Raw genomic sequence first — 13,631 nt, 5'->3', positions numbered from 1 at the left:
GGGGTAGTTATGGGGCATGGAGCAGCCTAGGATACGGGGTAGTTTTGGGGCATGGAGCAGCCTAGGGTACGGGGTAGTTATGGGGCATTGAGCAGCCTAGGGCACGGGGTAGTTATGGGGCATGGAGCAGCCTAGGGTACGGGGTAGTTTTGGGGCATGGAGCAGCCTAGGGTATGGGGTAGTTATGGGGCATAGAGCAGCCTAGGGTACGGGGTAGTTTTGGGGCATGGAGCAGCCTGGGGTACGGGGTAGTTATGGGGCATAGAGCAGCCTAGGGTACGGGGTAGTTTTGGGGCATGGAGCAGCCTGGGGTACGGGGTAGTTATGGGGCATAGAGCAGCCTAGGGTACGGGGTAGTTTTGGGGCATGGAGCAGCCTGGGGTACGGGGTAGTTATGGGGCAAAGAGCAGCGAGAGGAACAGTGGGTCATAAATCAGTGAGAGGTACAGGGAAGTTATGGGACATGGGGCAGGCAGAGGTACGGGGTAGTTATGGAGGGGCCTGTAATAGCCTAATGAGGGGTACAGGGCAGTTATAGGGGAGGCTGTATTAAAGCTGTGTGGGTACAGGGTAGGAAAAGAGAAAGGGGCCTGTAAGAAAACTGTGGGAGTACAGTGCTATTAATGCTGTTAGAGACTCTAAATGGAAAGTGATTTATTTACAGTCTGGTAATACCAATAGTATTTATTATAATTTAATCCAATACATAATATATTTCAGCAAAAACATATGTAACAAAATATTCAATACTGACTGCATTGTACATCATTTAGCAAGATTGCAGTTCCATACAAACAATAACACTTTTTAATGGTTTAGTATAAATCACTTCCTTGCAGTTTATTGGTCTGCAAAGTTGACTCTTGATGTCGGGAGCCGGTAACGGAGTGAGAGTGACTTATATGTGCAGTAGCATTAACCAAAATTACTGCCAAAACATCTGCATTTGACTCTTGTTCTTAGCAGTATCCTTCTTCCTATGGCAGTAATGTCTGTAGCTGAATTACACAATCACTTTGCTATCCACGTCCCTCACACGTCATATCCATAATCCACAGACAGGACATCACTTTCTTATCATGGATCCACTGAAATGTTGGTGTTCCAGGTAATGGGGGAGAATCAACATACTTTCCCCATTCCCCAGGGTGCACAGATACCAACCTATTTCCTTTTTTTGCATCTTGTCATATCCTGGTTCCTCCTTGAGCACCATGGGCCGGTCCTGGTTTCCCAAAACCCTACGAGTGCTCCACTGAGTCATCCATTTATTGCACAGACCTGTGCCCTGGTTCCTGTCTCAGTATTTCAGGTCTGTCCAGGTTTCTCAGAGCACCACATGTTGATACTTCTGGATTCCACAGGCTGTTCCTGGTTCCTCTGAGAACATTCTAGTGCTCTCTGAAGTGCAAGTGCCGGATGGTTTTGGGCAGAGAGTTTATTCTCCACGAAAGTCAGCTCAGTGGAATGGCCGCTTTTGATTGTGGGGCCTGATGACCAGTCCGGGAAAGATTCGTCTTTGAGGGTGCTGAGAGGTACCCTCAAGATGTACTTGAGATCTACAGGGAAAGAAAGGGACTAATTAGTTTAATCTGAAATGTTACTATAACCCATCTTATCTTGTCCTGTTTCATGTCCTGTTACTAGGCATATAAGTGTACTTACCTGTAGGTGCCTTGCTTCCCAGCAGACCCTGTAGCTTTATGTGCCAGTTTGGAGACCATGTCTTTGAGCCGATGCCACTGTGAGACTTCTCCCTGTAGGGACAGAGTGAATAGTGTGACTCTGATACTGGTGGACACCATAAAGAATGATTGTGTCTCAGCATGACACCCCTGCTTTGCACACACATCCCAGACAGCGCTGTTTGTAGGACTCACCTTAAGGTTCAAGCTGCTATTATGTCTCTCTTCTTTCTGCAGGTTCGGGACACTAACAAAACGAGGATCTCTTTTATCCACTGATGCAAGATGGCGACCTTGAAAGAGCAGAACTTTAGTTATTTCAGCTTCACTGTTGCTTAGACATTTGACTTCCCTAGTGAAAAAGCTATCAGTTGCTAGAGATCTACTTGACTTGGTAGAACTTGAGTCCTACCAAGCACCAAAGCATTTGCATTTCCTAACCAGAGATATATTAATGCACCATTACATTTAGGGTTTCTTGCTGAGACCTACTGGGAATCACTGCCTTTGCCCTTTCCTGCCTGACACATATACAGCTCTCCATTCTCCTTTATCAGACAGAGACCTAATGGACCAATAGACTCATGTGGGGTGAAGATATTAGACTCTACTTTGTAGAATATTTGGGCCTCTGATGTTAAATTATTAACTAAGACTCAGTGTTGAGCGGGAGCTGTATACATGGTATAAAGAGTCCCCCTCACCTGGATTCCTCTCTAGACCCCGTAATACTCCTGAATGGGAGCACGATCTTTTCCGGTAATGTTTGGTCTCCCAAGGTCTTTCTTTAGGTAATGCACCATCTGTCGAATCTTGAGCTGGACCCATTTGAAACTTGGTGCTTCCACATGTACAGGAATCTATTGGCACCTGTAATATATAGATGAACAATTTAGTGCTTCCTGATGAAGCATGGAGCCCTGACTTCCAACCCATATGGGGTTTTACTTACTCTGTGACGTAGTCTGTATTCTCCTTCTCTCTTCTCATGTTGTAGCGCTTGATTCCTCTGTTGGAGCTCAGCTATCTGTTCCATCACGTTGCACAGACTTTCTAGGTACCTGAGACCCTCACCAGGGAGAGACAAAGGATCTTCTTTCTAGATTAGATTATAAAGGGGGAACAAGAGCAGGGACAGTTATGCTTTGTTTTATGACATGCAAGAGTCTATAGGAGAGATCCCCGGTGTATATCCTATTTATACAACACGGCTTATCTCTGGTCTGTATCTCAGTTTGTAGGAGGGATCCCTGGTGTATATCCCATTTATACAATAGGGCTTATCTCTGGTCTGTATCTCAGTTTATAGGAGGGATCCCCGGTGTATATCCCATTTATACAATAGGACTTTTCTCTAGTCTGTATCTCAGTTTATAGGAGGGATCCCGGTGTATATCCCATTTATAAAATATGTATCTCAGTTTATATATACTTAATGAATATTACTGAATGATCCCCGGTGTATATCCTTAGCCTTTCACATATTTCACTCACCTCCTTCACCTGCACTGGCTGGGGTGGGCTCCTTGCATGATTATGGAGGGTATGCTTTAATGACCCATGGTAATGACGGCTATGTAACCCAGCTCTGTTCTGGTGCAGATCTTTGTGCCTGACCCTCCGTGTCCTGCTTCTCAAGACTGCTTGTTCCAGCCTACAGGGAATGTCAAATGTATCTGTTTCCTGCTGCTCATCCACATCTAGTTCTGCTATCCCTCCATGGGTGAGCACCCTAAAAGTCTCTGGTTTCTCTGAGGCAGAGGCTTGGGGGAGATCAGTCTGATCTGGAGTGAAATCTGGAAGGTCATCTACATTCCCATGTGTGAAGCTCTTTAAACTATCTGGCTCCAGGGGGTTCTCCAAGCTCTCGGGCTCTTCTGCACTGTAACTGCTTTCTGATCCGAGTGGTGAAGGTGGTGGAAGTTCAACTCCAGAATCCTCGGATTCCGATTTCATAAATTCTTCCCTTTTCTTGCTGGATCTTCTGTTCCTCACATAATGCTCCACCTCGCGGTCATAATTGGGGGTCTCCCCTTCGCAGCAAGTATCTGAACTGTCCATGATCTGCCGATAGACAGCAGTGCTGCTGGGCAATACACAACCTTCGTCAAAGCACTCTGCAAACATTCAAAAATCTGTTTTAATAGGCAGCTCACTCAATAAGAAAACAGCAAATGATACTAACAAAGGCAAAGTAAATGAAAGGCATCATCATCAGAAGTTTGAATTCCCAGGGAGTTGAGCAGAAATAGGCCACAGGGCTCTGCTATTTGAGAAGAATGTGCTTTGCACTTTGACCTGTTGTTCAAGTTGATTTATACCACTAATTATTTCTGTGTGTTCCCTAATGAAGTGTATGCTCCCTGGGGCAAGGACCTCTGCATACTCATCCTCTTTCTCCTCATTCATTGATTTATATTGGCTTATGCTTCTCCAAGCCCTGGCAATGCACTTGTATTTGTTATTGCGTTAGAAGAGAGTTACTTCCCCTTCACATTTAGGATAAAGACAATGCCATTCTAAATGATTTAGCCTTTTGGTTCTACCACGCTCCAGTTTTGAATGTAGCTTGCTATATCTGGTTGCTAGGCTAAGTCAACCTAGAAATGAGGCAATTGTCACATGAATAGAAAAATGAGCAATAGAAATGCAGCCTCCGATTACCTGGTCACTGTTGATCTACCACACAGTCAATAAAGCATGCATATGTGTAGGCTGTGTGCCCATGTAGGCTGTTCAGTCATGCATTTAGCAAAAATACTTCTATATTATATATATTCACTTACATGCATATACCCCATGTACATTGATATACACTTACCTGTCAACTCACTGTCGGACAGTTCTCTTTCCATCTATTGTTTCTCAGTCTCTCTGCTGAGCTTTCTCCTTACTAACTACCTGTGTTGTTCCTGCCCCCTCTCACCTGTCCACACCCACAATGCCTGCCCATTGTGATATCATCCCATACAAGGCGTGCTCAAGCATTCCTGCCATATCTCCTGCACTGACACATGGATACTCCGTTCCCTTGGTACCAGGCAGAAATGCTGGGGAACCGGAGGAACCACATTCCAGGAGTGGATCAGAAGTCAGGCTGAACATAGTGCAGGTTGATATGAAATACACATAAATACCAGACGGCGTCAAGCAAGGTATACACCCCATTAGCACATGAACAATGGCATTGGACAACTGGGCTACTGGACCACGCCAAAAAGGCATGTGGAAATATTGCTATTTGTAGACCTGGAGCCTGGCATTAGCATAATTTATTAGTATGGTTATGAAAAGGGGAAGTTTCCATTGACACTGAGTTTTTATAGAATAAAGGGGTGGTTAGAATTATTTATACTAGATATAGAAGAAAGGAGTGGTTCACTTTCAAGTTAACTTTTAGTATGTTATAGAATGGCTAATTCTAAACAACTTTTCAGTTGGCCTTCATTTTTTTTATTATGTTGTTTTTGAATTATTTGCCTTCTTCTTCTGACTCTTTCCAGCCTTCAAATGGGGGTCACTGACCCCATCTAAAAAACAAATGCTCTGTAAGGCTACACATTTTTTGTTATTGCTGCTTTTTATTTAGGCACTTTCCTATTCATATTCCACTCTAGCATGGTTGCTAGAGTAATTCTGACCCCGGTAACCAGATTGCTGAAATTGCAAACTGGAGAGCTGCTGAATAAAAAGCTAAATAACTCAAATACCACAAATAAAAAAAAAAATGAAAACCAATTGCAAATTGTCTCAGAATATTGCTCTCTATATCATACTAAAAATTAATTTAAAGGTGATCAACACTTCTATATTGAATATTGATGGGTGAATCTATCCCGTTTTGTTTGTTGAAAAATTCGCAAAAAGGCGGAAAAATGTGCAAAAGAGCGGTAAATTTGCGAAACGCATTGAAGTCAATGGGCGTCAAAATAATTTTGATGCGCCACAATTTTGTCGCAAAGGAAAATTTTTATACGCGCAACTATTTTGTCCAAGTGCATGAAAGTCAATGGGCGTCCGAATAATTTCTATGTGCGTCAATTTTTATGCGTGCGACAATTTTGGTGCACACCAATTTTATTTTGCGATAGCACATTTATGGCGCAAATTTTCATGAATATATCCGCAGGTAGAGAAAAGCGGAAATTTGCCGCAAATCCATGCCTGGCGTATTTATTCGCCCATCACTGGTATTGAATTAGTCCTTTTTCAACGTGAAATCCCGAATGCTAAGTGGCTGTGACACCAGACAGTTTAATTTTCATTGCTGGTTGCTGTAAGGCTTATGATGCGGTCCCTTCAAGGGATAACCAGACGCATTTGCCAGCAAGCGGCCATGACTTCAGAAAGTGTAAGTGAACCCATCTGCCTAATAGTTTAAATGCCAGCCTAGAGAGCCAATGACTAAAAAATAAATAAAAATACTGCAAAAAAAATTAATCAATAAACAACCAGTTGCAAATGTTGTTACAACCTATGTTCCCTCTATGCTGCACCTGTTGTGAATGAATATGTTCCGTCTCCAGCACCCACCACTTGCACAGAGCTTGGGCGGTTTTCTTGTGTTACATATCAAGATGCCCACGCGGAATTCATCAGATTAAAGTCACATTCCAGAGACGTGAGCTAATGCAACTTGATGTGGGCGATTGCTGTTCTGTGTTGAGCTCAGGGTTTGCACACTGTGGCCTTTTAATTTGCCACCTCTCTAGTATTTTAAGGGCCCAGTCAATAAAAATGACACTTTGTGCTGAAGTTATTAATAGGGAAGAATCAGAGCAGCTAAATGAAGATTGGCACTTGTTCTACAGACAAGATGGCAACCTTTGTGCCCGTTCACATATATATATACATATACAGGTAAGGGACCTGTTTTCCAGAATGCTTGGGGCCTGGGGTCTTCCAGATAATGGATCGTTCTGTAATTTGGAACTTCATATCTTAAGTGTGCAGGTATGGGACCTGTTATCCAGAATGTTCGGGTCCTGGGGTTTTCTGGATAACTGATCTTTCCGTAATTTTGATATCCATACCAGAAGTCCACTAAAAAATTATTCAAAAATTATTTAAACCCAATAGGACCGTTTTACCTCCGATAAGGATTAATTAGATCTTAGTTGGGATCAAGTACAAGCTACTATTTTATTATGACAGAGAAAAAGGAAATCATTTTTTTAAAATGTGGATTATTTGGATAACATGGTGTCAATGGGAGATGGCCTTTCTTTAATTTGGAGCTTTCTGGATATCGGGTTTCCACATAACCGATCTTATACTAGAAAAATGTGTAAACATTAAATAAACCCAATAGGCTGATTTTGATTCAAGTAAGGATTGACTATGTCTTAGTTGGGATCAAGTACAAGGTACTATTTTATTAATACAGGTATAGGATCCCTTATCCAGAAACCCGATATCCAGAAAGCTCTAAATTACGGAATGGCTGTCTCCCATAGACATCATTTTATCCAAATAATCCAAATTTTAAAAAATTATTACCTTTTTCTCTGTAATAATAAAAAAGTAGCTTGTACTTGATCCCAACTAAGATATAATTAATCCTTATTGGAAGCAAAACCAGCCAATTGGGTTTATTTAATGTTTAAATTAATTTATAGTAGACTTAAGACCCAAATTACGGAAAGATCCGTTATCCGGAAACCCCCAGGTCCCGAGCATTCTGGATAACAGGTCCCATACCTGTACAGACAAAAAAATTTAAAAAATTTGGATTATTTGGATAAAATAGAGTCTATGGGAGACAGCCTTTCTGTAATTAGAGCTTTCTGGATAATGGGTTTCTAGATAACTAATACCATACCTGTATATTTATATGTGTATATATATGTATGTGTGTGTGTGTTGTTTTCTCACACCTTTAAACAATAGACATACAGAATCTGTATTCTCAATGGTTAGTTTGCAAATCCTTTAAATGCACACGGAGTGGTTCAACAGAAACCAGCGCAGTCTGTGCCTGCACCTGAATAAAATGCTAATTGGTCACAAAGCAGATTCATTGTATATATGTCAGGCTTTATGGGGAGTGGTGGAAACGTAACCTATATACTTCTTTCCCTGGAGATGACTAGTGCCACTAACAATGGCTCCACCGGGCTTCTCAGCATATATCACTGGTATTTATACTTTTACCTGGATAATAAATCATGAGCAGGGATAATATACAGGCGTGTGAGAGAATGGGGACATGGAGAGAACATTCCTTTACTGCATTTGAGCTGTCATACCACTTAACTCTCCTTCAGTACATATATACTATAGTTTATTTATAGTGGAATGTCTCTTTATCTAAAATAAGATATGTCTTTCCTTGCCTATTTATATCAGCCAATGATACAATAGCAGTGGATTTGTCCTATGAACACGATGACACAATACTGGATATGGAAAATAGACACAAATACCAGCAGCTTGGGCAATGGCTGTGCAATTCCTGCCTAATAATATGCATTTCCAGACAACTGTGTGGAATTTGCTTATGTATCTGATTTGCCTGGAAAGTTCCAAATGTCAGTAAGTATACAATAACCAATGCGCACCATAACCAGCAGAGATGCTTATCCATTTCATGCATTAAGACCTCAGTGCAGGCAAGGAATGTGGCAGCTCCCACTCACATATATATCTATATATATATATGCAAATGATGATAAGGAATGTGTATGGAACTAAAGGGGTTGTTCTCCTTTGAGTAAACTTTTAGTAGGATGTAGAGAGTGATATTCTTAAGGTGGCCATACACGGATAGATCCGCTCGTTTGGCGATGTCGCCAAACGAGCGGATCTCCCTCCGATATGCCCACCTTGAGGTGGGCAATATCGGGCTGATCCGATCGTGGGCCCTAGGGCCCAACGATCGGATCCTAGCGTTCGCCAAACGGGCGGTCGGATCGCGGGACCGCATCAACGAACAGATGCGGCCGCGATCCGACGGGATTTTTAACCCCATCCGATCGAGATCTGGCCAACTTTCGGCCAGATCTCGATCGGGGAAGCCCGTCGGGGGCCCCCATACACGGGCCAATAAGCTGCCGACTTGGTCTGTCGGCAGCTTTTATCGGCCCGTGTATGGCCACCTTTAGACAATTTGCCATTGGTTTTCATTTATGATAATTTGAGTTATTTAGCTTTTTCTTCAGCTTTCCAGTTTGTAACTTCTGCCATCTGGTTGCTAGGATCCAAATTAACCTAGCAACCATGCATTCGATTGAATACGAGACTGGAATATGAATAGGAGAGGCCTGAATAATAAGACGAGTAATAAAAAGTAGCAAGAACAATAAGGGGCACATTTACTTAGCTCGAGTGAAGGAATAGAATAAAAAATACTTTGAATTTCGAAGTATTTTTTTGCCTACTTCGACCATCGAATTGGCTATTTCGACCTTCGACTACGACTTCGAATCGAACAATTCGAACTAAAAATCGTTTGACTATTCGACCATTCGATAGTCGAAGTACTGTCTCTTTAAAAAAAAAACTTCGAACACCAACTTCGCCAACTAAAACCTACTGAGCACCAATGTTAGCCTATGGGGAAGGTCACCATAGGCTTTCCTAGCTTTTTTTGATCAAAGGAAAATCGTTCTGTAATCGAAGTCGAAGGATTTTACTTAGGCAGTCAAATATCAAGGGTTAATTAACCCTCGATATTCGACCCTAATTAAATGTGCCCCTAAATGTGTAGCCTTACAGAGCATTTGTTTTTACATGGGGTCAGTGACCGTTATTTGAAATCTGGAAAGAGTGAGAATCGAAGTATCGAAGACCAGTTGAAAAGTTGCTTAGAGTTAGGCATTCTATAAAATACAAAAAGTTAACTTAAAGGTGAGCCACCCCTTTAACAAAGGGATTCTGTCTTAAAGGGATTCTGTTTACACTGCAAATAATTCACTCTACCATATAAAATTGAATTCCTGAACCAGCAAGTGTATTTTTTAGTTATAATATTGGTGTGTAGGTGCATCTCAGGTCATTTTGCCTGGTCATGTGCTTTCAGAAAGAGCCAGCACTTTAGGATGGAACTGCTTTCTGGCAGACTGTTGTTTCTCCTACTCAATGTAACTGAATGTGTCTCAGTGGGACCTGGATTTTACTATTGAGTGCTGTTCTTAGATCAACCAGGCAGCTGTTATCTTGTGTTAGGGAGCTGTTGTCTGGTTACCTTCCCATCGTTCTTTTGTTAGGCTGCGGGGGGGGGGGGGGAGGGAGTGATATCACTCCAACTTGCAGTACAGCAGTAAAGAGTGACTGAAGTTTACCAGAGCACAAGTCACATGACTGGGGGCTCCAGGGAAACTGAGAATATGTCTAGCTCCATGTCAGATTTCAAAATTAAATATAAAAAAAATCTGTTTGCTCTTTTGTAAAATGGATTTCAGTGCAGAATTCTGCTGGAGCAGCACTATTAACTGATGCCTTTGCAAAAAACATGTTTTCCCATGACGGTATTCCATTAAGAATACACATTTAAACCTGAGTCATAAATAGAGATCCAGTTCATGTTCAGAGCAGGACACTGGCTATATTAAACACCTATGCATACCTCCCAAATGTTCTGTTTTCAGTGGGACAGTCCAGCTTTTGACAGCTCAACCCACAGTCCCATGTTTGTAAAAAAAGAAAATAAACAAAGTTTCTAACATTTAATACTCTGTGACAATTTTGAGATAAGCAAATAAGTAATTGTAGCAATATAAGATAACAGGTCCCTTGGGAGAAGTTAGACTCACAGCTTAATTCACCTTCACCAAAACTTTAATAACTGAAAAAAAACCTACAGAAATATGTTCAAACTTTCATAACCCGCCATATTTTGTAAAATGAACATGGTAATTAGGGGGTGTGGCCACAAAATGGGTGTGGTCAAAAAATTATGTCCTTCTTTTTATTTCCAAAATGTTGGGAGGTATGCCTATGTACTAGGGTTGCACAGAATCCAGGATTCGGTTCAGGATTCGGCCAGGATTCGGCCGAATCCTTCTACCCAGCCGAACCAAATCCGAATTTGCATATGCAAATTAGAGGCGGAGGGGGACTTTTTGTCACAAAACAAGGAAGTAAAAAATGTTTTCCCTTTCCCACCCCGAATTAGCATATGCAAATTAGGGGTCGGATTCGGTTCGGTAGTCGGCCGAATCTTTCGCGAAGGATTCGGGATTTCGGCCGAATCCAAAATAGTGGATTCAGTGCATCCCTACTATGTACCCAGTGACTATTATCAATACTAATATTAACATGTATTAATAAAGAGACATCATCATTTGCAGTTGTACAATAGACTACAATTGCATTCATCCCAACCTCTCCAGTTTACAATGTAGAATACTATTTGGTTGCTATAATCAGTGCTCCTAGCAACCAGTCAGTGCAGGATAGCCTGGTAGATGAAAAGGAGCAGGCTTGAATACATACATTTAAAAATAATTCAAAGACAAATTATTTTGTTCAGAGTTAATTACAAAGTGATATTCGGTTTCAGCAACTTTAGGGCAATTGTGAGACTGAATGGCCCCCGTACCAGAGACACAGCAGGAAAAGCATTTATCCAAAATCCTGAAAGGGTTGGAATTGCCCACCCTAAATATTAATTGCAAACTTGGTTGTTAAAAAAGAAGGGGTAATCACCCTGAATGGGTTGTTCACCTTTAAATGAACTTTTAGTATGATGTAGAGAGTGATATTCTGAGACAATTTATAAATTGTTTTCATTTTTTATTATTTGTGTTTTTTGACTTATTTAGCTTTTTATTCAGCGGCTCTCCAGTTTGCAATTTCAGCCGTCTGCTAAATGGTAACGCCAACGGGGCACAAGGGAACGACTGCACCAATGAACTATTTTCCTTCTGCCTTACTCTTAGGCCAAGTTTGTATGTGTGAATTTAATCACCAATAGAATGGCATCCAACAACGTTTTGAATTATGAATATTAAAAACTCCCAGAAAATAACTGCTTGGAAAGTTATGCCTCTTACTGTCGTTAGTGTACATTAACCCATAGCCATAAATGGAACATATTCCCTTGTATTGGCACCCAGCAACATCTATTTCAGATTGCAACAGTGGGAGACACCAACACAGGATCAGAATAGAAATAACAAGTGAGGACTGACTTGGGATCCCCAACTCACGAGGGACATTTTGGAGAAGAGATGCCCTTTATAATAGTACAGGTATGAAACCTGTTATCCAGAATGCTCTGGGGTTTTCCTGATAACGGGTCTTTCCATAATTTGGATCTTTATACCCTAAGTCTACTAGAAAATCATGTAAACATTAAATAACCCCAATTAGCTGGTTCTGCTTCCAATAAGGATTAATTATATCCTAGTTGGGATCAAATACAAGCTACTGTTTTATTATAACAGAGAAAAAGGAAATGATTTTAAAGAATTTGGATTATTTGGATCAAATGGAGTCTATGATAGACGGCCTTTCTGTAATTCGTATAATGGGTTTCCGGATAACGGATCTGATACCTGTACATAGAACATATTAATACATGGTGACAGCTGCCACGCACACCCCTTACCTTTTCTCCATAATGAGTTAAACGTTAGCTTCCTACTCCTGCCCAGCATCTTCCATAAAGAGTAGAATTAGGGGGGGTCCCTTCACTGCTTCTCCCTGTACGTGTGAGTGAAACAATCCCCAGCCCGTGTGTGGGATAGAGCATAAAAGCCCCTCTGTGTCAGTCTCTGGGAGGGGTCTGTCCTGTCAGCTGGCTGGAGGAGGTCCCCCTGGGGGTGTTAATGGCATCTTATTTCTTGGGAAAAACCTTTTGTTCTTTCACACAATCACAGAATTTAAAGGGAAAGTGACTCCACCCAAATCCCATATCTTTGTGTTCTATTAGTCTCAGCCTTGTGCAGTCATCCTTCAGGTTTATCTGGCCAAACGCAGCATCTCTCAGTCTCTCCAAGGCGGTTAAATGGGTGTTCTTTTTCCCTATAGGGATCACAGAGATTGATAACTATTGCCAGTGTTTCCACTCTTGTGGCCGTCATGGAGAAGAGCTGACTCTCTAATATTAACAAAATACACGGACAAGTGCTGACATTTAAATACTAAGACAGTCGATGCTCTTAAGCTAACACAAGCTAGCGTTCACTAATATAGTGAACGCTAAAAGAAGAGCTGGCACTTATACTAGCACAGGGAGAAGAGCTGACACCCTGATACAGATTAATTGTGGCGGCCATAGAACTTGCTCAAGATTACTCTAAACAAGAGAAGAAGGCTAAAAGTTATTTAGGAAGGAAGTTTGTATGTTCTTGAGATGCCCAAGTGTTGTGTGTGTTCCCCATGATTTTCCTCCCATGCTTAGGGTTGCCACCTGGCCGGTATTTTATAGGCCTGGCTGGTAAAAATGATGGCTGATCCCAATGTTATCAATAGGGAAAAAAGATAAATATATAGGAAGGCCGGTATTTTTTTTCAAAAAAGGTGGCAACCCTACCCATGCTCCCTAGAGTAGAGTTATTTGTTTCAGATGAAATTTGCCATAATGATACATGTGGTCAAAAACTAAAGGTAGGCATGTATAGACACTCTCTGCGTTGGCCTGGACCACCGGGACTCCAATGCGAAATCCCAGGGGGACCTTTTCTTTGGAGGCGGACCTTAGCACAGCCGAGGTACAAGCAAGGTTCAGCCGCGTGGGGGTTGCACAAGTTTGCAATGTGGGATATGGCCCGTAGTTGTGGCATCGCAATGGTGTAGGGGTCTTGGTTGTGGGTTTGCAATGGGCATGGGAGGCCCTAGTGGGCCCAGAAACCCCAATCCGACACTGGACACGCTGCAACCTATGAGCCCCTGGAGAGGGCCTGCCAGACCTGCATTAATACGCCACTAGGCTCCTTGCCCAACTTGATTTTCAAACCAGTCCAATAGCCATCTGGCCCCAGTAGCAGTGGCAAGCATGAG

General features: G+C 41.9%; 1 protein-coding gene across 2 annotated transcripts; it reads right to left on the bottom strand.

The window, feature by feature from the left end:
* Positions 1-669: 669 nt before the first annotated feature.
* LOC108711622 lies at positions 670-12,439 on the bottom strand. Of its 2 annotated transcripts, none has more exons than XM_018253531.2 (7): positions 12,238-12,439; positions 3,180-3,802; positions 2,638-2,784; positions 2,390-2,555; positions 1,881-1,978; positions 1,666-1,757; positions 670-1,559 (listed from the first exon to the last, which is right to left on the bottom strand). In XM_018253531.2, exons 1-7 carry the CDS (start codon positions 12,284-12,286, stop codon positions 1,460-1,462), a joined length of 1,275 nt encoding a protein of 424 aa, XP_018109020.1. In that variant the 5' UTR covers positions 12,287-12,439; the 3' UTR covers positions 670-1,459. The 2 variants fall into 2 exon arrangements, with proteins under 2 accessions (XP_018109020.1, XP_018109021.1); XM_018253532.2 differs by lacking the exon at positions 12,238-12,439 and adding an exon at positions 4,507-5,061.
* Positions 12,440-13,631: the final 1,192 nt, after the last annotated feature.

Source organism: Xenopus laevis, chromosome 3L (genome assembly GCF_017654675.1).
Source record: "Xenopus laevis strain J_2021 chromosome 3L, Xenopus_laevis_v10.1, whole genome shotgun sequence".
Classification (NCBI taxonomy): domain Eukaryota; kingdom Metazoa; phylum Chordata; class Amphibia; order Anura; family Pipidae; genus Xenopus; species Xenopus laevis.
This window is presented reverse-complemented; position numbering and strand designations above follow the sequence as displayed.